Raw genomic sequence first — 26,552 nt, forward strand, 5'->3', positions numbered from 1 at the left:
TTCATTGGATGTGGGCATCACTGGCTAGGCCAGCATTTATTGCCCATCCCTAATTGCCCTTGTTCAGGGGCCATTTAAGAGTCAACCACATTGCTGTGGATCTGGAGTCATATGTAGGCCAGACCGGGTAAGGACATGAGTGAACCAAATGGGATTTTACAACAATTGGTAATGGTTTTGTGACCCAGGTCTCTAGAATACCAGTCTAGTGACAATACCACTACGCCACCACCTCCCCATTATATTAGTCATAAAGAGCTAAGAACTAATCAATAATCAGAGGGAGGTGATGGTGTGGTGGTATTGTCGCTGGACTAGTATAATCTAGAGACCCAGGGTAATGCTCTGGGGACCTGGGTTCAAATCCCACCATGGCAGATGAATTAAAAGTCTAATGGTGACCATGAGACCATTGTCAATTGTTGTTAAAAACCCATCTGGTTCAAGGAAATCTTTCGTCTTTTCCTTGCCTGGCCTACAGGTGACTCCAGATCCACCGCAATGTGGTTGACACTTAAATGCCCTCAGCCACTCAGTTCAAAGTCTTCCTCACTAAAATTGGTAGAGCTATAATCACAGACCAGTCAAGCAAGAGCCTGACATAGTCATCCTCACTGATAATGTCCCAGACTCCACCATCCTGTGGGTGTGTCTCCCTGGTGGGACAGGACAGCAGAGGTGGTGGCACAGTGGTATACAGTCAGTAGGGAGTTACCCTGGGAATCCTCAACATCAACTCTGGATCCCATGAAGTTTCATGGCATCAGGCCAAACATGGGCAAGGAAACCTCCTGCTGATTACCACGTACTGCCCTCCCTCAGCTGATGAATCAGTGCTCCTTCATGTTGAACACCACTTGAAGGAAGCTCTGAGGATGGCAAGGGTGCAGAATGTACTCTGGGTGGGGGACTTCAATGTCCATCACCAAAAGTGGCTTGGTAGCACCACTGCTGGCCGAGTCCTAAATGACATAGCTCCTAGACTGCATCTGTGGCAGGGAAAAACATACTTGACCTCATCCTCATCAACCAGCCTGCTGCAGAGCATTTGTCGATGACAGTATCGATAGGAGTGGCCATCACCCAGTCATTATGGAGACCTTCACATCGTGTTGTGTGGCACTACCACCGTGCTAAATAGGATAGATTTCAAACAGATCTAGCAACTCTGGGCCTCCATGAGGTGCTGTGGGCCATCAGCAGCAGCAGAATTGTACTCGAACACAACCTGTAAACTCATGGCCCGGCACATCCCTCACTCTACCATTATCATCAAGCCAGGGGATGAAAGCTGGTTCAATGAAGAGTGCAGGAGGGCATGCCAGGAGTAGCACCAGGTATACCTAAAAATGAGGTGCCAACCTGGTGAAGCTATAACACAGGACTACATGCGTGCCAAACAGCATCAGCAGCAAGTGATAGACAGAGCTAAGTGATCCCACAACCAACGGAGCAGCTCTGCAGTCCTGCCACACCCAGTCATGAATAGTGGCGGACAAGGAGAAGACTCCACAAATATCCCCATCTTCAATAGGAAGCTCAGCACAGCAGTGCAAAAGATAAGGCTGAAGCATTCGCAACAATCTTCAGCCAGAAGTGCCGAGTAGATGATCCATCTCAGCCTCTGGATGTTCCCAGCATCACAGTTGCCAATCTTCAGCCAATTCGATTCACTCCACGTGATATCAAGAAACGGCTGAAAGCAATGGCTGTGGACCCTGACAATATTCCGACAATAGTACTGAAAACTGTGCTCCAGAACTTGCCGCACCCCTAGCCAAGCTGTTCCAGTACAGCTACATCATTGACATCTACCTGGCTATGTGGAAAATTGCCCAGGTAGGTCCTGTACACAAAAAGCAGGACAAATCCAACCCAGCCAATTACCGTCCCTTCAGTCTACTCTCGATCATCAATAAAGAAGTGGAAGGGGTCATCAACAGTGCTATCAAGCGGCACTTGCTTAGCAATACATTGCTCACTGATGCCCTGTTTGAGTTCCGCCAGGGCCACTCTGCTCCTGACCTCATTACAGCCTTGGTTCAAACATGGATAAAAGAGCTGCACTCCCAAGGTGAGGTGAGAGTGACTGCCCTTGACATCAAGGCAGCATTCAACCGAGTGTGGCATCAAGGGGCCCTAGCAAGACTGAAGTCAACAGGAATCAGGGGGAAAAATCTCCGCTGGTTGGAGTCATACATAGCATGAAGGAAGATGGTTGTGGTTGTTGGAGGTCAGTCATCTCAGCTCCAGAGCATCACTGCAGGAGTCCTCAGGCTAGGCCCAACCATCTTCAGCTGCTTCATCAATGACCTTCCGTCCATCATAAGTGGGGGTGTTTGCTGATGATTGCACAATGTTCAGCACCATTCGTGACTCCTCAGATACTGAAGCAGCCCATGTTCAAATGCAGCTAAACTGGACAATATCTAGGCTTGGGCTGATAAGTGGCAAGTAACATTCGCGCCACACAGGTGTCAGGCAATGACCATCTCCAACAAGAGAGAATCCAAACATCGCCCTTTGATGTTCAATGGCATTACCATCACTGAATCCCCCACTATCAACACCCTGGGGGTTACCATTGACCAGACACTGAAGTGGACTAGCCATATAAATGCTGTGGCTACAAGAGCAGGTCAGGGCTAGGAATTGTGTGACGAATAACTCACCTCCTGACTCCCCAAAGCCTATCCACCATCTACAAGGCACAAGTCAGGAGTGTGATGGAATGCTTCCCACTTGCCTGGATGAGTGCAGCTCCCACAAAACTGAAAAAGCTGGACACGGTCCAGGGTAAAGCAGCCCGCTTGATTGGTACCACGTCCACAAACATTCACTCCCACCACCACCGATGCACAGTAGCAGCAATGTGTACCATCTACGAGATGCACCGCAGGAATTCACCAAGGCTCCTTAGACAGCACCTTCTAAACCGACAACCACTATCACTTAGAAGGACAAGGGCAGCAGATAGATGGGAACACCACCACCTGGAGGTTCTTCTCCAAGTAACTCACCACCCTAACTTGGAAATATATCGCTGTTCTTTCACTGTTGCTGGGTCAAAATCCTGGAACTCCCTCCCTAACAGCACTGTGGGTGTACCTACACCACATGGACTGCAGCGCTTCAAGAAGGCAACTCACCACCACCTTCTCAAGGGCAACTAAGGATGGGCAATAAATGCTAGCCCAGCCAGCGAAGCCCACATCCCATGAATGAATTTTAAAAAAATATCCCGGGGTGCCTTATTTCATTTCTGCACTGCAGCCTTGTGCCCATGAACACTGTATCAGTCAATCAGTCCACCAGCTACGTGGCAGGATGCAAGAAATTTCGAGTCTAAAGTGTGATTATTTCTGATTGATGGGAACCAGAAGACCTAGCACCCACTGAAATCATACAATGCCCAACATTGTCTCGCAGCAGCATATAATTAACGAAAAAGGCCCCCACGTTCTTTAGAACATTTGGAATAGACACTGGATGATGTACATTCAAAATATCATGGCAGTTATCAAATTTCCCTAACTCCTCTTTCATTGCTTATCAGATCTAGTCTCGTATGGATTTTGGGCCTAGTGTACATAACGCAGACCCTGCACTCCCTCAATTTATTTACAAGGCCGCATCAGCATAGTCAAAACGGGTGGAAAGCTGCAAAAAAACTACATTGACAAAGTCTCAAATGCTCCTGCAGCTTTGCTAGTGTCATCGGCGGAACATGCGTTTTCATCCAATTGGTCGGCGGGGAAGTCAATCATTACTCTCTGGCCAATCCGAAGGGGTATTTCGGACAGTTGTCCAATAGGAGCGGCAGGAAGGCGGGAATTGAGCCGTGTTCCGCGTGTGTGTGACTGGGAGTTGAGTGAGGCAGCGGGACGGCCACTGACTCTCTAACTGACAGCAGGAGCAGCAACCACCGCCGCAAATTTCAACAGTTTGGAGCCCCGGAGCTTGCGGATTGTAAACACCCTCAGCTCTCGGCTTTCAGTGTAACCGCAGCGCGCTTCGAGGTCATGGCCTACCCAGGATACGGCGGGGTGAGTTAGTGGGGCCCGGTTGTTTTTGTTTGATGTTCGGGAGGGTACCGGGCCCGGGGCGCCGCCGAGTGGAGGCCGGGACCGGGACCATCGCCCACCTTCCCCCCCTGCTGGTCTGTTCTCTCCCCCCCGCCTCTCTCTCTCTCGCCCCTTGCTGCTCCGGCTTTGCGGCCCTGCCGCCCCGCAGTCATTATTCTCGGCCTGTTTTTTTTTCGCTGGTGACAGTAGGTGTGTTGCTGGGCTCCCCCTCCTCATTGTTCAGGAGCAGGAACCGAGACTCTCCCCCAACTCGGAGAGGCTCCATGGCCGCCGAAAATACTGGCGAGAAGGGGAGAGAGGGTAAACGACGTGTAAACGACGGGAATGCCTTTAATGGTTTTGATTTCGCCTGGATGGAAGCGACGCTAGGCAGCCGAAGTCTTGAGACTTAACCCTTTGTGATCTTCATTTTTATCCTAATTTTTTCTCTGTGCTGAATTCCTCCTACAGATTTAATCACATACGTATGAGAGACTTGTAAATCTAGATTTCACAGTACTTGTATACATTGCCGTGGTCTAATGGAGAAACGCACTCCATTTTAACTGGCACATCATGTAAACCTATACCTCAAAGTAAAATGGTGTGTCCTTTCGTTAGTTTGTGGCACTATCCATATTACTGTTAAGTCCCTGGTTTACTCACTGGAGTTCCATTCAAGTTTTTTTGATCATCTTTCTCACTTCGTACGGACACATTAGTCATCTTCCAGACGTGGACTTTAGATTTGTTTTATTGTAAAATTGGTGTTGTACTCTTTTTTAAAAAAAAAACCACAACAGGGGGGGTGATGTTCTCCATGTCACTGCTGAGAAGTCAAACATCTCTTCACAGGAGGAATTTGTGGGAGGGGTGTGGTGGGGGAAGAGCTCTTTCTGGAGTTCTTTTGGGCATTTGCTCTGCAGCTTGATAAAGGATACAGAACAGGTTAGCTCCTCTGACTGGTGGTCATCTGGAGACCAAGAAGGCTGAGAAGATACTGAAGGGATTGATTTAATGAGACAAATAAGTGGCTGTGAAAATTTGTGTCTGATATAAATTTCAAGGCCACTATATCCAACTGTGCTTGAAGCCAAAAGAGCTTCCATGCATTGTTATAATCTGAAGCGTTCTGTTGTTTTGGAACATTCTTAATGGAGGTGGAGCGAACCTAAGTTTTGGTGTAGTTCTAAAAAGGTCTTACCAAAGATCTTACCATTAACTTACCAGTTTTTTTGAGTCTTTAATTCCAAAATAGTTTATAGTAGTTCAACATACATGTCTTGCTTGAATTAAAAAGAACTCCCAATTTCTTCTTCCTTGTCATGTAAACTCCTCTGATGGTAGCATTCTCACCTAAATCAGAAGTTCATGGGTTCAATCCCTATCCAGAGGTTTGAGCATATATAATCTAGGCTGATCCTTCAGTGCACCACTGAACAAACGAGTTAGTAGGAGTAGGCCATTCGGCACCTTGAGTCTGCTCTGGCTTTCAACAAGATCATGGCTGATCTGATTGTGGCCTTAACTCGACATTTTGCCTACCTCTGGTAACCCTTGACTCTCTTGTTAGCCAATAATCTATCTACCTCTGCCTTAAAAATATTCATTGACCATGCCTCCACTGTTCTCTAGGGAAATAAGTTCCAAAGATTCATGACCCTCAGAGAAAAATTTCTTCTCACCCCTGTCTTAAATGGGAGAACCCCTATTTTTAAAAGTGTGCCCCCCAGCTTTGTCTCTTCCACAAGGGGAAACATCCTTTCAGCATCCACCCTTTGAAGTCTCCTCAGGCTCTTACATGTTTCAAGAAGGTCACCTCTCAACCTTCTAAACTCCAACGGATAGAGGCCCAGCCTGTCCAAACTTTCCTCGCAAGATTACTCTCCCCATCCGAGGCATCAATCAAGTGAATCTTCTCTGAACTGCTTCTAATGCATTTATATCCTTTCTTAAATGAGACCAAAACTGTATACAGTACTCTAGATGTGGTCTCATCAGCACCCTGTGCAACTGTAGCAGAACTTTTATATTCCATTCCCTTTGCAGTAAACAACAACTTTCCATTTGCCTTCCTAATCACTTCTTGCACTTACATTCATCAGGAAAAGTTAGTATGCATCAGGATACCCAGATCCCTTTGTACTTCAAACTCCCTCCATTTAAATAGTATGCTGCTTTTCTATTCTTCCTGTCAAAGAATAGAAAGTGTTACACTGTTGGAGTTGCCGTCTTTTGGAGATTAAACCAAGGCCCAATCTTCGCTCTCGGAAGAATGTTGAAGATACTGTGACACTATTTGAAGAAGCACTTGATTGTCCCTGAAGCCCTTTGGGATGTACTGAGATGAAAGGTGTTTTATAAATACAAGAACTTCCTTTCGTTGTACTCGTAGCAAGCTTCTCATATCAGATTTGCAACATTTTGGAAGTTTCAGTTTCTTTGGAAAATCCCTGTTTAATAAGAATTTGGACAGACACAATAAGATCATTTAGAAATCTGACCCTGCATCATTCATAGAACATAGAATAATCAGAGTGGCTTTTTCCATTACTTGTTAAAGTCCATGTCTGTACACTTTGTAAACACTTAGATAAAGAGTAGGTGAAATGGCAAGCTTGTAGAACTTCTTAAAAAAAAAACCTATTTAGTAAAGTTAAGCAATGAAGTTCCCCTTTTAAATTAATTTACAAAAGTAGCGCTTCCAGATGTTTTAATCCATCTATGCTTGGAACTCTCCCAAGACCTGTTCCATGTTGATGCAGTAAATTGGAATTTTTTTCAAATATAAAAATAAATGCTGCTTGATATTTTTGAAAGCATTCCTCAAACTTTTGAAGTAACACTGTTTAAGGAGATAATGGCTGGAAATACTCCTATGGGTAATCCTTTTAATATTTAAGTGCATACTGGTGAATTAACTTTTTTGCTTCTGGGATGTGCATTCCAGACCAACCCTGGTTATGGGATGGAATCTTTGCCTGGCAGATGTATGATTTCTTTATAAACCAAGTTTCAGCATCCTCTGATTTGGAACCATGACCCAAAAGTTAAACATACGCACAGTTTAACTGTTGAATTTAAAGTCTACATAGGTGGCTGCTGTTTGAAATGGGAAAAATATCCACAGCTGTGGTGGATGGTAACTCTTAGTTTGGTGCTAAAATACAAAATGGAGGGTGTTTTACTCTTCATTCTTACCTGACCCAGAAGTACTAGAAAGAGAATGAAGGGGCTTGCATTTCTATAGCACCTCTCACAATTGTGGGACACCAAATGTACTATATAGCTAACAGAGCACTTTTGAATGCAGTCACTATTGAAAATATGTCAGCCAGTTGCACACAGGAACCCACAAACAACATTAAAACATTTATACCTCTCTCCAGTTCCAAAAAAGAGTTATATTGGACTCGAAACATTAACTCGCTCCCTGCACTGATGCTGCCGAACCTGTTGAGTTTTTCCAGCATTTTCTGTTTTTATTTCAGATTTCCAGCATCTGCAATATTTTGCTTTTATACATTATTAAAACAGATTTTCTGATCATTATTGCAATCAAGATCACTGAAGTGGTGCTCTGGGATCTTTTACGTCCACCTGAGGGGGAAAATGGGGTCTTGGTTTAACATCTTGTCCAAAAGACAGCGCACCTGATAGTGCAGTACTCCCTCAGTACTGCAGTGATGTACTAGACCAGATTATGTGCTCCAGTCTTTGAAGTAGGACTTGATCCCAGAACCTTCTGTTAGGTGAGAGCTACACTGAACTAAAGCTCATTCTTAGTGAGATGTTAAGATAGAGAAAAAAAATCCATGTACTTCCACTGAGCACAAACCTGAAGGATTATTTTCAAACCTAAAGGTGCAAATAACCTTGTATGCGGGAGTTGACTTATTTTTTCTCCCCCCTTTCCAGTTCAAGCCTTACCATTTTCCTCTATTGCCAGCTAATTTGTTGCCAGAGGACTAAAATGTTGAGACAATGCAGGAGGCCATTCGGCCCACCATATCTGCCATGGCCGTCCAAATGAGCAATTCACTTACTGCCATTCTCCCGCCTTCTCCCCGTAACCCTGTACATTCTTTTTAGATAACAGTCTAATTCCCTTTTGAACACTGAACCTGTGTCTTTATGGATAGATTCAATGGCTGAAGCTAATTATAGCAATCATATATATAAAAAGGTTCTGTAAGTTAAATTATGAAGAGTTCCTCCATTTTAGAGAAACCAAAAGATTAAGTTAACACATAGTGCAAGATATTTTTGATTGTGCAAACTTAGTGAAGTTACTGCAATAATAAAGCATTTTAATGCCTACTCAGCATTACTTTTAGTTTGTAACATGTTCCTAAAAGTTCCTGTTGTTTTAGTCCTGACCCATACATCTCTCATCTTGCAAAGATTTGGCTACATTTTGCAATGGGTGACATTGATTTTTTTCAGTGAATTCTGAGTTGTTGAGGTTGACATTTGACCTACTAAGATGCAGAGTTCTTCCACCAGCAGTTGTGCGAACGTATTTCTAGTATTGTTATAGAAATGATTTGATTATTTTCCTAAAATAAATGATTTGAATAACATACATGTGTATGTGGGATCCAGCAGACTGAGCGCTTATAGAAAGCAACAAAGAGATACAAAGAAAGTAATGAGGTGAAAAAAGGAATTTGAAAAAACGGCAAGGGGTATCAAAGCTAACAGCGAATGTTTTTCTAAGTATATTAAGAAAGGAGAGTTGTAAAGGGGACTGTGGCCCTTTTAAAGAAGGTTGCAGGTAAGAATATAATAGATAACAAATAAATGGTAGATTTGTTAAATGAGTACTTTGTATCCATTTTCACAGTGGAGAAAGAGGACAAAATACCAGCGGTACAAGGGCACCTAAAAATAAGTCAAGGGGAGGAGCTCAGTGGATTTAATATAAGTAAGAAAAATGGTAATAGAGAAAATAATGGGCCTTAAGATAGACAAATCTTCAGGACCTGATGGTTTCCACACCAGGCTTTAAAAGAAATAGGTAAGGAACTTGCCGATGTATCAGTTATAATTTTACAAAGCTCTCTAGATTCAGGTATTGTCATTTGGATTGAAAACTTGTAAATGTCACTCCATTTTATGTAAGAAGGGAGGTGAAGTAAAAATGTGTAATGACAGAACTGTCAATTTACTGGGAACAGTAGCATAATGGTTTTGTTACTGGACTGGTAATCCAGAAGCCTGATCTAATGACCTAGAGACATGAGTTGAAATCCCACACGGCAGCTGAGAAATTTAAATTAAATTAAACAAAATCTGTTTAAAATGTAATAAAACGCTAGTATCAGAAACGTTTACTGTATAACTACCAAGTTGTTGTAACCTATCTTGTTCACTAATTTCCTCAAGGGAAGGAAATCTGCTATCCAGTAGAGCCTATATGTAATTCCAGACTCCTTCAGCAATATGGTGACTCTTAAAATGGCATAGCAAGCCACTCAGTTGTACCAAATCACTACGGTAAAGCATAATAATAAAAGTCGACGGACAACCTGGCTTGATGTAGGCATTAGATTTGGGCAGGAAAAAGGCACAGTTCGCCCATTCGACCCTGCAAAGTTCTCCTCAATAACCTTTGGGGGCTTGTGCCATAATTCGGAGAGCTGCCACACAAACTAGTATAGAAACAGAATCAGTTTCATCAGTCACATTCACAGAATCAGTTTCTTTTCAGCCAATTCCCTGATTCCTCGATTACGAACCCTGAATATTTCCTGTCTCGCTGACGGGACAAGCCCACCAGAGGTGGCAGCACAAATGCATAGTTGGGATGAAGTGGCCCTTGGAATTCTCAACATTAATTCTGGACCCCATGAATCATTAATGACTACCATTTACCTTCGACAGTGGAGTCAAGTGTTTACAACCCTCTTTAGCCAGAATTGCCTAATGGATTATCCATCTCGCTCCCCACTATTACAGAAGCCAGTCTTCAGTCACTTCGATTTAATCCCATGTGATATCAATAAATCATTGGGTGCATTGGAAACAGCTATGGGGACAACAACATTATTTAAAAAAATTAATTCAGGGGATGTGGGCTTTGCTGGCTGGGCCAGCATTTATTACCCATCCCTAGTTGCCCTTGAGAAGGTGATGGTGAGCTGCCTTCTTGAAGCGCTGCAGTCCATGTGGTGTAGGTACACCCACAGTGCTGTTAGGAAGGGAGTTCCAGGTTTTTGACCCAGCAACAGCAACACCTGGTTGCAGTGTTTGAAGGCATGCACTCCAGAATTGGCGCAACTTTATCCAAGCTGTTCCAGTACATCCACAGCATTGGATATACCCAACAAAATGGAAAATTTCCTATGTACTTCCGGTCCACAAAAAGCAGGACAAATCAGACCTAGTTAACTAATGCCCCATCAGTCAAGTAATGCAAAGAGTCTTGACAGTGGTTTTGAATGACACCTAACATCGGCGAGCAGGTTATGGATTGGTTAAGTTTGGCTCCAAACCTCATATCAGGTTTGGCCCAAACATGGACAAAAGAACTGAATGGTTGAAATGAGGTGAAAGTCATTGCATTGACACCATTTGACCAAGTGTTGTATCAAAGAATCCTAGTAAAACTGAAATCATTGGAAATTGGAGAAAACTTTCCTGCAGCTGGAGTTATGGGTTATGAACACAGGGTTATGATCATTGGAAGGCAATCATCTTGCTCCAGGGCATTGTTCAGGAGCTCCTCAGAGCACCTTCTGAGATCCAACCATTTTCAGCTGCTTCATCAATGCCATTCTCTCCATCATAAAGTCAGAGGTGGAGATGTGTGCTTTTGATTGAAAAGTGTTCAGTCCAATTTGTAACTCCTGAAATGCTGAAGCAGTTTGTGCCCATATGCAGCAAGACCTAGACACATTTAGACTTAGGCTGATAAGTAAGCAAATAATATGCCACTCAAGTGCCAGATGTTAACGATCTCTGACAAAAGAGTGTCTCACGACCTTCCCTTGACATTCAATGGCATGACCATCGTCAAACTCCACCATCAACCTCTGAAGTGTCACCATTGACCAGAAACAATTGTACTAGCCACATGAATACTGTGGCTACAAGAGCAGGTCAAAGGCTGGATGTTCAGTAGGGAGTAATTCCCATCCTGACTCCCCAAAGCCTTTCCACTATCTAAGGAGCAAGCTAGGAGTGCGATGGAACACACTTCATTTGTCTGGAGTGCAGCTCCAAAAATATTCACAAAACTTTGTATCATTCTGAACAAAACATCATACTGATTGTGCTTCAACCACCTTAATCCAAGAATAGGAGCAGACCAGATGGCCCCTGCACCCTGCCCCACCACTCAATACAATCATGGCTGATCTTCTGCCTAACTCTGCTTTCTTGCCCCATCGCGATATTCCTTGATTCGTTGAGAAATAAAAAAATCTATCTGTCCCAACCTTGAATATACTCAACAGTGGCATATCCAGAACCCCCTGGAGTAGAGAATTCATAAGATTCTCAACCCTTTAAATCAAGAAGTTTCTCCTTATCTCGGTCTTAAATAATTGAATCTTGCATATTTCAATATGATCGCCTCTCATTCTTCTAAACTCCGGTGAATATAGGCCCAGTATATTGGCCTCTCATCTTGGGACAACTTTCTCATTCTAGTGAAGCTTTGCTTTACTGCCTCCAAGATGATTATATCCTCTCTTGGATAGGGGGACCAAAACTACACACACTACTCCAGGTGTGGTTGCACCAAAGCCATTTACAATTGTAGCAGGACATCCTTGTTGTTTTAATTATGCAATAAAGGCCAACATGCCATTTGCTTTCCTAATTGCTTGCTCTACCTGCATGCAAAATTTCTGTGTTCCTTGTACGAGGACATGCAAGTCCTCTGAACATCAGCATTTAAAAGTTCCATGCTTTTTACAAAATATTCTGCTTTTCATTCCCTCACTGCCTCCAACAGCAGTACACTGACTGTGTAGCGTGTAACATTTTAAAAGATGCACTCAGCATCTTCCAAGCCTGTGACTCCTACCACCTAGAAGGACAAGACGAACAGGCGAATGGGAGCACTGCCACCTCCAGGTCACACTCTATCCTCATCTTGCAAATACATCACTGTTCCTGGTTCAAAATCCTGGAATTCGCTACTAGACAGCATCCTGGGATTACCTTCATCACACAGACTAAATTGGTTCACTACCATCTTCTCTAGGAAAATTGTGGATGGCAAGTAAACATTGGACTTGCCTGCGATGCCCAAATCCTGTGAAAGATAGTAAAAGCTTCTCTCAATTGTTCTTCTGAAATTCAGATATCAGAGAGAGTTAGTTGAGTGACTGAGCACTTGAACAGCGGGGATCAGTTAATCATAGTCCCCATGGATTTGTGAAGGGTAGGTCTGCCTGATTGGTTGAGTTGTTTTAGAGGACGTAGCTATCGTGGTGGGTGGGTATCTATGAATGTTTCTATATATGGATTTCCAGAGGGCTCTTGATGTTCTGCACAAGAGAATATTAGAAAAATGAGAGGAAGTTACCTTGTGATATGGATTGATAGTTGTTGGATTTTTTTTCTCTGATTGGTGGGATCTGAAAAGTGTCATCAAAAAGACTTAAAAGCAGTAACTTGGTAGCATCCCCACTTCTGAGTCAGAAAGTGGTAGATTTGATTTTCACTCCAGTGACTTAAACAGAAATCTAGGCTGACATTCCAAGGTAATAGTGAGGGAGTGCTCAGATCATTAAAAAATCCTGTGGCAGTATTTCTAACAATAACACGGGCATTTTCCCAATGTCCTGGTCAATATTTATTCTTTCATCAACTTCACTAAAAATAGATTATCTGGTTATTATCATGCTGTTTGTAGATGTTTGCTGTTTGTAAATTGGCCTTTCATACATTACAACATTGAATAGTAGGAGGTCTTGTGGCACAGTGGTAGCATCTCTACCTCTGGGCGAGAAGTTCTGGGTTCAAGTCCTGAGAACTTGTTGGCCATGGAAGGGACGTTCATGACACAGTTCAATGGGCTGATAATCAGCCCAGGAATCCTTCCACTCCCATCCCACTATTCCTCAAAGGGAAAATAAGTGTGTGAAGATGACTACACTTGAAAAGTATTTCATTGCCAGTAACACACTTTGTGAAATCCTGTGGTTCTATAAGATGCTGTATAAATGCAAGTCTTTTTTTAAAAAATGTGTTCCCCATGGACCTGTACTGAGTCCGGAGGTAATCACCATATAGATCAATGATTTGGATGTAGGAGTAGAAATTTGTACATCTTGAGTAGAATTGTGTATATATTTGCTGCTGAAAACCTCATCTATGCATTTGTTACCTCCAGAATCAACAATTCCAGTACACTCCTGGCTGGCTTCCCATCTTCCACATACCATAAGCAAGCTTATACAAAACTCTTAGCCATATTCTAACTCATCACCCCTGTGTTTGCTGAATACATTGGCTTCCATTTCACTCCTACATTGATGTTTTTGTTAAATTCTCATTTTTGTGGTCAATTCCCTTCATTCCCCCTGCCCCTCCAGCCATACAATTTTCCAAAAATTTTCCTTTCCTCTAACCCTGGCCTCATGCATCTCCTACTTTGTTCAGCTTACCACTGGTGCCTGTGCCTTTAGCTGTCTAGGCCCTAAATTCTGGATTTTCCTCCTTAAACTTCTCACTATCTCCATCCCTCTTTGAGGTACTCATTATCACCGACCTCTTTGACCATCTTTGGCTTGGTGTTAATTTTTGTCTGATTATGCTCCTGTGAAATGACTTGGAAATCATTTCTTTTATATTATAGGTACTATAAAAATATAAGTCGTATATCTAAGTTTGCAGATGGCACTAAATTAGGAAACTCCGTGAAGTTGTGTGGATGAGAGGAGGAAGTCACCAAGCGGTGTGGACAAAACTATGGCAGATGAAGTTCAATGTGGGAAAGTGTGAGATCGTCCCCTTTGGATCTAAGAAAAGATTATAGTATTTTCTTGATGAGTGATTAGGATCTGAGGAGGAGCAAAAGGATTTAGCCGTTGTACAAAAACCACTAGTGGACTGGAACAAAATAGAATGTTTGCCTTTATCTCGTGTAAATTGGAATTCAAAAATGAGGAAAGGATGCTTCATTTTCCTAGTTTCTTAAACCCTATCTGGAGTACTGTTAGGTTTTAGTCATTGAACCTCAGGAAATTAATATTGGCTTTGGAAAGGGGAAAGAACAGATTCAGTAGAATTATACTAGGCCGAAAAGGTTCTAATTATGGGGATAGGTTGCATAAACCTCACTTCCATTGCTCTAAATTTAGATCTAATCAAGCTATTCATAATGATTAAGGAATTCAATAGTGTAGGTACAGTGAAACATTTTCTCTAATGAGGAAATGTAGAACAAGAGGGCACAGTCTTAAAATTAAGAGGTAGACCATTCAGGAGTGAAACCACTTCTTCACACAGAGGGTAATAGAAATCTGTCAGCATTTTTTTTCTCTTCCACAGGACTAGTATTAGCAATATTTGCCTTTGTTTTAGTAGAATCTGGAACTGTACCATCCAAAAGGTCTCTGGCTGCTGAATCAATGGAAGCTTCCAATATTAATAAGGATATCATAGAGTAACATGGAACGAAGGCAGATTAATGGTCTTGGGGTAAAGGTTGGCCATGATCTGGTTGAATGGCGGAAGAGAGTAAAGGGGCTGAAAGTCCAATTCCTATATATCTTTTGCCTATCAGGTGTACATTGTTGTTTTTCTTCATGTAGTCTATCTGGTGTTATGTCATATTTTATTTACTTAATATTAATATTCTTTTCCATGTATCTATTGTCTTTTTTTTCTTTTTAAAAGCTATGGACTCTGCTGCAACAGAAAATTATGGTTGAGGATTCTATACGGCCTGTATTTTATTCTAATGTCTTGTTTAATTCTTTGTGATCACCTTAAATTTGTGTTCTATTGTTACTGTCTTTTTGACCAATGGGAAAATCTATCACTGGTTAAATCAGACAAGCCTTTAAAAATACCCAACTCCTGAAATCTCTTAGTTTAACCCTTCGTTTCTATGACATCCGAGTGAATCTGTGCTACACCGTTATCCTATTGTTTTTATATTTAAAACTGTACACAGTAATCTAACCGTTCTAATTAACATCTTTTGTAGTTACAGCATTAAATTCTTGAATTTGTATTGTGTGCCTCTACATTCAAACCAATTACTTGAACGTATGATTTAGGAGCAGGAGTAGGCCTTCGGTCCCTCAAGCCTGCTCCGTCATTCAATAAGATCATGGCTGATCTGAGTGTAACCTCATCTCCACATTCTGCCTAACCTTGATAACCTTTGACTCCTTTGTTAGTCAAAAATCTGTCTACCTCTGCCTTAAAAATATTCCCTGCCTCCACCGTTCTCTGGGTAAGAGAACTCATGACCCTCTGAGAGAAATAAAAATTCTCATCTCTGCCCTATATGGGAGACCCCTTATTTTTAAACAGTGTCCCCTAATTCTTGTCTCTTCCACAAAGGGAAACATCCTTTCAGCATCCACCTGGTCAAGACCCCTGGCGATCTTATATTTCAATAAGATCACCTTTGTCTTCTAAACTCCAGTGGGTACAGCCCCAGTCTGTTCAACCTTTCCTCTGAAGATAACTCCCCCATCCCAGATATTAGTTGAGTGAATCTTCACTGAACCGCTTCTAACGCATTTATATCCTTTCTTAAATAAGAAGATTAAGACTGCACATAGTACTCTGGATGTGGTCTTATTAGCACCCAGTACAACTGTAGCAAAACATTTATACTTTTATACCCCATTCCCCTTGCAATAAACTATAACATTCCGTTTGCCTTCCTAGTCACTTGCTGTACCTACATATTAACTTTTCCTGATTAATGCATCAGGACACCCAGATCCCCCTCTCCATTTAAATAATCTGCTGCTTTTCTGTTCTTCCTGTCAAAGTGGACAAGTTCACATTTTCCACTTTATACTCCATCTGCCAAATTTTTTGCCCACTCACTTAACCTATCTATGTCCCTTTGCAGTCTCCTTATGTCCTCTTCACAACTTACTGTCCTATCTATCTTTTGTGTCATCAAATTTAGGAACCGTATATTTGGCCCCTTCATCCAAGTTATTGATATAAGCGTAAATAGTTGAGGCCCCAGCAGTTAGCCCTGTGACACCCCACTTGTCACCTCATGCCAACCCAAAAAAGACCCATTTATTTCTACCCTTAGGTAACCAATTCTCCATCCATGCTAATATGTTACCCCCTACACCATAAGCTCTTATTTTTGCACAGTAACCTTGGATATGGCACCTCGTTAAATGCCTTCCGGAAATCCAAGTACAGCACATCCACAGATTCCCCTTTATCCCAGTTGCTTGTTACTTCTTCAATGAACTCCAACAAATTAGTTGAACATGATTTCCCTTTCATAAAACCATGTTGTCTCTGCTTGATTGCGTTGAGACTTTCTAAGTGCCCTGCTATAACCTCCTTCTAATAGTAGATCTAGCAATTTGCCTGCGACAGATGTTAAGCTCACTGGCCTGTAATTTCCTGCTTTCTGCCTCTCTCCCGTCTTGAACAAAGGAGTCATGTTCGTTATTTTCCAATCTCATGGGACTGTTCCAGAATCTAGGGAATTTTGTAAATTAAAACCAAAGCATCTACTATCTGAGCAGCCACTTCTTTTAAGACCCTAGAATGAAGTCCATCAGGACCTGGGGACTTGTCAGCTTTTAATTCTAAAAAGTTTCTCAGTACCCTTTCTCTGGTGATAGTAATTGTTTTGTTCCTCCTCCCTTTCATCTCCTGATCCTCAAATGTTATTTACATCCTCTACAGTGAAGACAGACCCAAAATATCTGTTCAATTCATCCACCATTTCCTTATTTTCCATTATTAATTCCCCATTCTCTCTCTAGAGGCCCAACGCTCACTTGACTTATTCTTTCTCTTTTTAAATACCAATAGAAACTCTCACCCTGTTTTAAATTTCTAGCTAGCTTTGTTTCATACTCTAATTTCTCCCTCCTTATTAATTTTTTAGTCATTCTTTGCTGTTCTTTATATTCTGTCCAATCCTCTGACCTGCCATTCATTTTTGTGGAATTATATACTTTTTCTTTCAATTTGATACTATCTTTAGCTTGTTTAGATTGCCATGGATGGTGTGTCCTTCCTTTAGAGTCTTTCTTTCTCAGTGGAATGTATCTTTTCTGAGTATTTTGAAATATCTCTTTAAATGTCTGCCACTGCATTTCTGCTGACCTATCTCTTAACCTAATTACCCAGTTCGCTTTAGCCAGCCCTGTCTTCATGCCCTCATAATTGCCCTTTTTAATTTTAAAACACTAGTCTTAGATCTGCTCCTCTCTCCCTCAAACTGAATGTGAAATTCAATCATACTATGATATGAACATACAAATTAGGAGCGGGAGTAAGCCACTCAGCCTCTTGAACCTGCTCCACCATACAATAAGATTTGATTGCAACCTCACTCCACATTCTCACCTACCCCTGATGAACCTTTCACCTTGCTGCTTATCAAGAATCTATCTAGCTCTGCCTTAAAAATGTCTGAAGATTCTGTCTCCACTGCCTTTTGAGGAAGAGTTCGAAAGACTCACCACCCTCAGAGAAAAAAATGTTCCATACCTCTGTCCTAAATGGGTGATTCCTAATTTTTAAGCAGTTACCCCTAGTTCTAGATTTTCCCATAAGATGAAACATCCTTTCCACATCCACTCTGTCAAGGCCCCTTGAGATCAGATGTGTTTCAATCAATTCACCTCTTATTCCTCTAAACTCCAGCAGATACAAGCCTAGCTTGTCCAGCCTTTCCTCATTAGACAACATTAATCTAGTAAACCTTCTCTGAGCTCACCACTACCTAGGGGCGCCTTCACCATGAGGTCATTAATTAATCCTGTCTCGCATTACACATTATCAGTTCTAGTATAGCCTGCTTTCTGGTTGGTTAAAAAGTGCTGCCCTAAGAAACTGTCCCAAAAACTCTATGAGCTCATCATCCAGGCTACCTTTGCCAATCTGATTTGTCCAATCTAAGTGTAGATTAAAATTCCCCATAATTATCACTGCACCTTTCTCACAAGCCCCCATTATTTTTTCCTGTATACCGCATCTCACAGTGTAGTTACCTTTAGGGGGCCAATAAACCACTCCCACAAGTGACCTTCACTATTTCTCATCTCCACCCAAACTGATCCTACATCCTGATCTCCAGAACTAATCTCTGTCTATTGCATCAATGTTATCCTTAATTAATAGAGCTACCTCTCCAACTTTTCCCAGTTTCCTGTCCTTTCTAAATGTCATGTGCCCTTGAATATTCAGGTCCCAATCTTTGTCACCCTGTAGCCATGTCTCTGGAATAGCTATCAGATCATTTTTTTTTCATTTGTGCTGTCAATCTATCTGTTTTGTTAGGAATGCTACATGCATTCAGATACAGAGCCTTTAGTTCTGCCTTTTTACTTTTTTAGTAACCTCTAGCCTTATCTACTGGTGCACTCTTAGGTTTGTACACTCTGTCCCTTCCTGCCACGTTTTCCTTTGCATGTGGCCATATCTATTTATATGGGCACCTTTTTTATAACTTGTGGATCTAGACCTCAAGTTCACTCTACCTCTCCTCCATTTACATCTTATTATTTAAGGCATATTTCATTTCCTCCTTGCTTCCAAATTGTTTCTTTTTTTTTTGCATTGAACTGAATCTTCCATCCATCTTCCCATTTTGCTGGCCTCTATATCTAACCTGCAGTTTTTCACATGGTCCTTGACATTTGTTGTCACATTGATAGAGTTGGTTGGAGGTACTCTCCAATTTGGAATCCTAAGCAGATTTTGATAGAGTTCTCTAAGTCTCTAAACCCAGTTGAACTTGTGTTTTAATGGAAGCCCCAGCACATTTATGGAACATCATTTGTCACACTTCTTCAGTTCTTGCTTTCTTACCTCCAACCAGCTCCATGAATGTGACAACATTCCCCATCCCATTATCTTCCTTTTCAAGTTTCTTTTGAGGTACTTCATCAAATATTTTTAATTTATGTAAACCACATGCATTGCATTCTTTTCATCTACTCTCTTCAAAGAATTCTATAAGGTTGATCGGTGTGATCTGCCTTTTAGAAATTTATGCTGACTAATCTCAGTTACCTTGTGTTTCTGGTGAGTATGTTATAAAATCTGTATTGTGAAATGTATTAAAATGGTTCCAAACGTAGAGCTTATCAGGAAATGGGACTAAAAACTAAACACTTAAATGAGGACACAATTTATTAGGTGGTTTAGGCATCACGACAGTGTGGTTGCTAAAGGATATTTATTCAGCATGGGGCTTTGTATAATGTTTGTATCAGAAGGATATTGTTCAAACGTTTAAACATTCAGTGTATGCTATGTCCCTGTAAGAAGAAAAAAGTCCATGAAAAGTAATTAATACATCAAACAATACAGTTCATATAATTTTTTGCTTAATATGCATTACCTGAAGGGAAAATGTTAACTAATTTTAAATGCACGCCGTAAGAAGTAAAAGTTTTCTATGTTCTAATACTGACTTGAGCATTCTGTCTTGTATCAGTATGGAGGTTTTAGTGGACATATGACTGGAATGGGAGGGCCAGGTGGACCGATGCATGCTGCCCCACCAGGTGCATACCAGACTTATTCTGCATATACTGGATATCCTTCTGCTGCTTCAGTTGATCCAATGTGGAGTTACTTCACTGCAATTGCTGGGCAAGTAAGTACAATGAGATATGATTTCTAGGTTTGGGTACTGTTTAACCATGGTAAAGTACCTTGTTTTTGTGTATTGTATGCATACATATTTTTCCATAACATTCTTCTGTCATGGTTTGAATATTCAGGTTCTTTTGTTAGCACTACTGCCTTCTCTTCCGCCTCAGGGGGACAAGATTTGAATTCAACACTGGAAGGTGAAATGTTTTGGCACCAAATTACCAATTTAATACTAATTTCTGCCAAATGGGAATGCTCTTAATCTTGAGAATCAAATGGGACTGGTGGGGAGTGGAGAATTTGCACAGGTGTAATAAGAGTACTGTTCGGTTAAAGTTAATTTTGACAACAAAAGGAGTCTGACATTTCTCTGCATTGCGCCTGTGTGTACTGAAATAGGCTGCTTGATACTGAAACTGGGTAGCAAACGTAAAAAAATTGTTCCATTTTATAGCACACACACACTGCCTTGATTTAAACATTTCAATTTGATGGGAATGTGCTGCATGAAATCTCCATTGAAAAAGCTTGGTGCCTGTTCAGAGAAAAGTAGATGAACTTATAAAACATTAATTTAGTAATGAAACATTTGTACTTTGGCTGCAAACGCTTCTGCCTTCAAAACCTTTACTATCTGTTGTCAAATTTTTGTCACACTTTTGTGCCTGCATTTTCCTTTTATAATTCCTTATATCCACATTAATAATGGAAATTGCCTATGTAATCTTGTTATGCTACAGTGATATCCTTTTACCAGTGGTGATGCTGTAGCATCTCCATTTCACATCTCCAGCTTCTTAGCTTATATGGCAGAGAAACTACTTATCAACTTTACTTAAACTCTGGAATTCTCTCTAAATCTCTGTCTCTCTACCTCCCCTTTATTTAAGAAATCTTTGACCAAGCTTTTGGTCACCTGTCCTAATATCTCTGTGCGGCAGCTCAGCATCTTAATTTTGTCTGATAACACTCCTCTGAAGTACCTTGAGACACTTGCCCCCATTTAAGGTGCTAAATGGATGAGAGCTGTTGTGCCTGACTCTGTATAGTATGTAGCATATTTTAATAAATTAGTTATAATGGAGGACGTTAATTATCTTAGTATAGACTGGGATAGTAATAGTGTAAAGGGTAGAGAGACCTAAGAGTTCCTAGATTGTGTTCAGGAGAATACTCTACAGTAGTATATTTCCAGTCCAATGAGAAAGGAGGCATTGCTGGACCTGGTTCTTGGGAATGAGGTGGGCCAAGTGGATCAAGTGTCAGTAGGAGAACATTTAGGGGACAATGATCATAGTACCGTAAGGTTTAGGTTGGGAATGGAAAAGAACAAGGAGTGATCCATAGTAGGAGTAATTAATTGGAGGATGGTAAACTTCAATAGGGTGTGAACGAATCTGGCCCAAATAAATTGGAATCAAAGATTGGCAGGCAAAACTGTAACTGAACAATGGGCTGCCTTTAAAGGGGAGATAGTTTGGGTACAGTCAAGGAAATTCCCACAAGGAAGGAGGGCAGGGTTGACATTTGGAAAGAGAGGGTGAGATGAAGCCGAAAAAAGATGCTTCTATCAGATGTCAGGTGGATAATCCAATTGCGAATAAGGCTTTATTTGCAAGTTCAGAGAGGAATTGAAAAAACAAATAAGATAAATAGAGAGAGAATATGAGAAGAGATTGGCAGCTAACATAAAATTTTGGAATCCATAAGTCTTCTATAGCCATATACATGGTAAAGGGTGGTAAAAGGAGGAGTGGGGCTGATCAGGGACTTAAAAGGGCATTTATGCATGAAGACACAGTGCATGGCTGAAGTACTAAATGAGTACTTTGCATCTGTCTTTACCAAGGAAGAAGATGCTGCCCAAGTCATGGTGAAAGAAGAGGTAGTTGAGATGCTTGCTGGGCTAAAAATTTGACACAGGTATTAGATAAGCTGGTTGTACTTAAAGTTGATAAATCATCAGAACCGATGACATGCATCCAAGGATACTGAGGGAAGTTGGGGAGGAAACTGGGGAGGCACTGGCCACAATTTTCCAATTCTTCTTAGATACAGTGATGATAAAGGATTGGAGAATTGCAAATATTCACCCTTCTTCACAAAAGGGTGTAACGATAAGCCTAGTGACAACTGGGCCAATCAGTTTAACCTCGGTGGTAGGAAAGCTTCTTGAAACAATAATTTAGGACAAAGTTAACAGTCACTTTGGTAAATGTGGGTTAATTGAGGAAAGCTAGCCAGGATTTGTTATAGGCAAATCGTGTTTAACTAACATCCTTGAGTTTTTTGATGAGGTAATAGAGAGGCTAGGTGAGGGTAATGCAGTTGATGTGATGTACAATTTCAAAATTTGTGGATGACACAAAACTTGGGTGTATTGTGAACTGTGAGGAGCATTAATTTTGGTAGGAAGAACATGGAGAGAAGATATAAAATAAAGGGTGTGCAGAAGCAGAGGGACCTGGGGGTATAAGGACACGAATCATTGAAGGTGGCACGGCGTTGAGAGAGCAGTTGGTAAAGCATATGGGATCTTGGGCTTTATCAATAGGGGCATAGAGTGCAAAACAAGGAAGTTATGATAAATCTGCATAAAATGCTGGTTTGGCCTTAACTGGAGTATTGTGTGCAATTTTGAACACTGCACCTCAGAAAGGGTGTGCAGGCAATAGCAGAAAAGATTCACGAGAATGGTTCCAGGGATGAGAAGCTTCATAGATAGATCGGAGAAACTGTGGCCGTTGTCCTTGATGAAGTTAAGGTACAGAGGAGATTTGATGAGGTATTCAAAATCATGAGGGATCTGTTCAAAATAGATCAGAAGAAACTGTTACCACTGGTAGAAAGATTGAGAACCGGAGGGCATTGATTTAACATGATTGGCAAAAGAAGTGATCATGACACGAACATCTTTTTTACACAGTGAGTGGTTAGGATCTGGAATACACTATTTGAGTGTGTTGTGGAGGCAGATTCAATCATCTCTTCCAGAAGAAACTTGGATCATTATCTGAAGAGGAAAAAAAATTGTAGGGCTTTGGGGAGAAGGCAGGGAGCAGCACTAGGTCGATTGCACTTGCAAATAGCCAGCATAGACACGACGGGTTGAATGGCCTCCTTCCGTGCTGTAACCATTCTATGATTCTATGAAATGCCTATCCAGTGTTAGATGTCAGAGTTATCCATGTGCACTTGATCAACAAGTAGCCCTACCCCTCCTTCTACTACCCATTTACTATTTATATGCCTATAGGCGACGTCTGGTTTCCATTTTATGTTAACTGCCAGTCTCCTGTTTTCAAATTTTTTGCTTCCCCCCTTTTTCATTTCCTCACTGAACTTCTTATATTCAGCCTGACTCTCGCTTGTATTAGTGCCCATTTTCTGCTTCATTTTATTCTTTATCTCTTTCATCAGACAGGGAGTGTTGGCTTTGTTTGCCTGAGAGAGAGAGTAATGGTTTTAATGGGAACTAGGGCATCAAAGGTGGAGGTAAGATCATGATTGAGCAGATTGGTAGTAGAAAAAATGTTGTGGAGATTGGAGAACCAAAGGCTGGACAGTTTGGATTTTGAAAGAATAATTCTTCGTAAATTGGGAGAGTATTTTTTTCCCCAGGGCAGACACAAAATAAAGTAGGATTGGAGGGTGAAGCAGGATGTTGGTGGAGTGATATACAAAGAAGTGACAAGAGATGGCCTTACCTGTGACTGGTACTATGGGAGTAGTGAGGCCAGTTGAAATAGCAACATCTAGGGGTTGGCAATAAATATGGGTTGGGAAATTTATGTGGAGTGTTATGGCACAGCGGATGGTAAATGCCGAGCTTTGAGATCTGTCAACCTCTAAGACGATCTCCTTTCTTGGGTTGTAATATTGTAGAACACATGTCTCTTCTGACAGTCTGTTTAAATGATTTGAACACATGTTAATGGTCCTCCTGCAATACAAATGGAACATCCTTCCTCAACAGCTCTCCAAGTGATGATCTATAGCCGAAGTTGGGTACGTGTGGTGCGAAGAAGTTGAATAATCAGAAGCATCTCTGAAGATCTCCTCTGTCCTGGGGAGTAGGCATATTTCGTATATCTTCTAGTTTGCCTGGGTCAGGATGGATCCCAGACCTTGAATAAGTAGAGCTGAAAAGTCTGACCCACATTCATCTGGCATTTCCTGCTTTTGAAGACGAGTCCTTAATGACAAGCTGCTGCCAATAATGAGCATAAATTTTGTTTACTCTCTTCTTTGCAATGCATACACAGCCAGGAACATTTTCTGAAATTCTGTCATATACTGCTGAAATAGATCCTGATTAATGGATAAACCAAAAAGTAATCTATGGAAGCAGGTGTCCTGAAAGTATTGATCTCTTGAGATCCCTCTTTCATATGAACTGAGCAATACCAGTGTTTGGTGTCCAACTTGGAGAAAAACTTTGCACTTGTGAATTTGGGATTTAATTCCTCTGCTGTCAGGATCTTGTTTGGCATCTCTTTAGAGCAAGATTTACATCTTGGATCCAAGCATACTAGGATTGTGCCATCTTTTTTCAGTATGCATGTGATAGAGCTGCACCATTCGGTGTGCTGATGCACAGGATGGATAATGCTGTTATGCTGCATGTCATCCAGTTCTCTCTTAAGCTTCTCCTGTACATGTACACTGCACTTTCTAGGGGGGGTCGATGGATAGAATTGCATCTTATCTGAAGTGTAATGCATCACCTCTGAAGTTTCCTATAGCGTCAAATCTGGGTATATCTGTTGTAACGTCATGGACTAATGCAATTTGATTATATTTTACCTTTCATGCCGCGATTAGGGCATTGTTGATCTTGTGTATTGTCACAATGTTGAGTTCGGTACACACTGGTAACCCTGCTACTGCTGGTCCACTCGTGTTCACCAGGTAGAATACTTGTGGTTTCCATGCAGATTTGCTGTAACTGCATTTCAGTGTCAATGTACCAATGCAACAAATTGGCGATCCATTGTACGCAGACAGTTTGGCTGTTGTAGGTAGTATCACTGACTCTCAACGGTCCAAATGCATATCCTTCAGGATTCTGACTGGTTAAAAAGTTCGTGCCCACCCTTGTGTTGACTTTGATGGTGAGCATGTGTTTGCAGCTTTTCTTCAGGCTTATGATGCTGATAGCAGCAAAAGCCTCTAACTGTATGACTCCATCCACACATCATGTCACATTCATGATGTGAAAGGCTAATTCGCGCTCTAGTTGCAGATTTCTCCACTTTGAATCGTGGTGTGTCTTGCCACTAACCTCTTTTATGTTGGTCTCTGGCGCACTCTCTGTTGCTGCCAGCATGCTGCATGCCTTGCAAAATTCTTGGAAGGCAGGACAGCTTTGTGGTGGCTGCAGCAGACCGCACTTCTCCCATGGCTTGCTTGGTTTCTCTGCCTTAGCTGCTGCACTGGTACTGGTAGCTGCAACCCAATGCTTGAAGGTGTTGCCGTCCAGCCACAGTGGTTTCATGTTTTCTGCCATCCTTTAGGCAGGTCAGTATCATAACCTTTTTCTCAAAAAAGTATTTTTGGAATGCTTCGATCAGCGCTGAAGCTATGGCTAGCTCCATTATCCATTCCTAAGCTCAGCTTCTGAAAAATTGCAGTTCCTGCCCTTTATCACGGCACTTGCTGACGAACTGACCAATTGATTCTTGTGGCTAAAAACAAAAAACTGCGGATGCTGGAAACCCAAAACAAAAACAAAAATACCTGGAAAAACTCAGCAGGTCTGACAGCATCTGTGGAGAGGAATATAGTTAACGTTTTGAGTCCGTATGACTCTTCACCAGAATTCTTGTGGCTGTTGTCTGTAAGCCATCAGCTGCAGTCGGTGCATTCTGATGTTCACCTTTACACGAAACTGATCTTCTAACATGTTCCACAGCTTATCAGGGTCCTCCTGATCTACCTTAGACACACTTGACCTGTTGACTCTATGCAGACCCTCGTTTCCAGTGGCGCTCTTTTCACCACTTATTTATCCGGTTCAGTGACACATCAATCTAAAAAGCATAATTCTGTCCTTTGCTTAAAAAAGCTAAATTTGGGCAGGATATCTGTGGCTTTCCAATTCATGCTGGAGAATTTGGCAGTCATCTTCCTGATGTTCCCTGTATTTTACAGACATTCCTGACTTATAGGGGATTTGTAATCTTTTAGTGTAGAGATTTAGCAATGTGTTTTTTATTCTCTTCCCTCTTTTTGTTTGGCTGCAGTTCAGGCTTTTGCCACACTCATTCCAGTGGCGCTGTTTCCTGGTTTGCACTTTTGTTGCCTTTTATGCATGAATGGCAACCGAGGACACTTCAGTTGCCCTGCACCTTTTCTGCGCGACTCAAAATCGACTGCATACTGCGATCCTGAATCGACTTATTCCCACTCACCCCCGATCCAGTTACCGCACAAATCAGGTTCTCAGTGTTCTGCAATTAAAGTACTGATTGTAGAGGGACTCAAAAGAGTTACAGTCCCTGCCTTTGCTGCAGACAAGCCTGCACTGCACCAAATCTTGTCTGGCTCTGTATTGTTCAAACAGACATTGTTGCCATGTTGCTTTCTGGGCTTCTTTACTCAAACTTATCAATCAAATACAAGGTTGGTGTGGGGAGATGGTGGCGTAGTCGTATTGTCACTGGACTAGTAATCTAGAGCCCCAGGGTAGTGTTC

At 41.6% G+C, this 26,552-nt stretch overlaps 1 protein-coding gene across 1 annotated transcript in view; it reads left to right on the forward strand.

Annotated features, from left to right (window-relative positions):
* The first annotated feature begins 3,829 nt into the window (after positions 1-3,829).
* LOC144686704 (sorcin-like) overlaps positions 3,830-26,552 on the forward strand; it is a 47,629-nt gene continuing 24,906 nt past the window's right edge. The window contains exons 1-2 of the mRNA XM_078552289.1: positions 3,830-4,046; positions 19,696-19,857. Coding sequence (XP_078408415.1) covers positions 4,023-4,046; positions 19,696-19,857 — 186 coding nt within the window. The 5' untranslated portion in view covers positions 3,830-4,022. The remainder of the gene's footprint in view (positions 4,047-19,695; positions 19,858-26,552) is intronic.

This window comes from Cetorhinus maximus, chromosome 11 (genome assembly GCF_964194155.1).
Source record: "Cetorhinus maximus chromosome 11, sCetMax3.hap1.1, whole genome shotgun sequence".
Taxonomy (NCBI): Eukaryota; Metazoa; Chordata; class Chondrichthyes; order Lamniformes; family Cetorhinidae; genus Cetorhinus; species Cetorhinus maximus.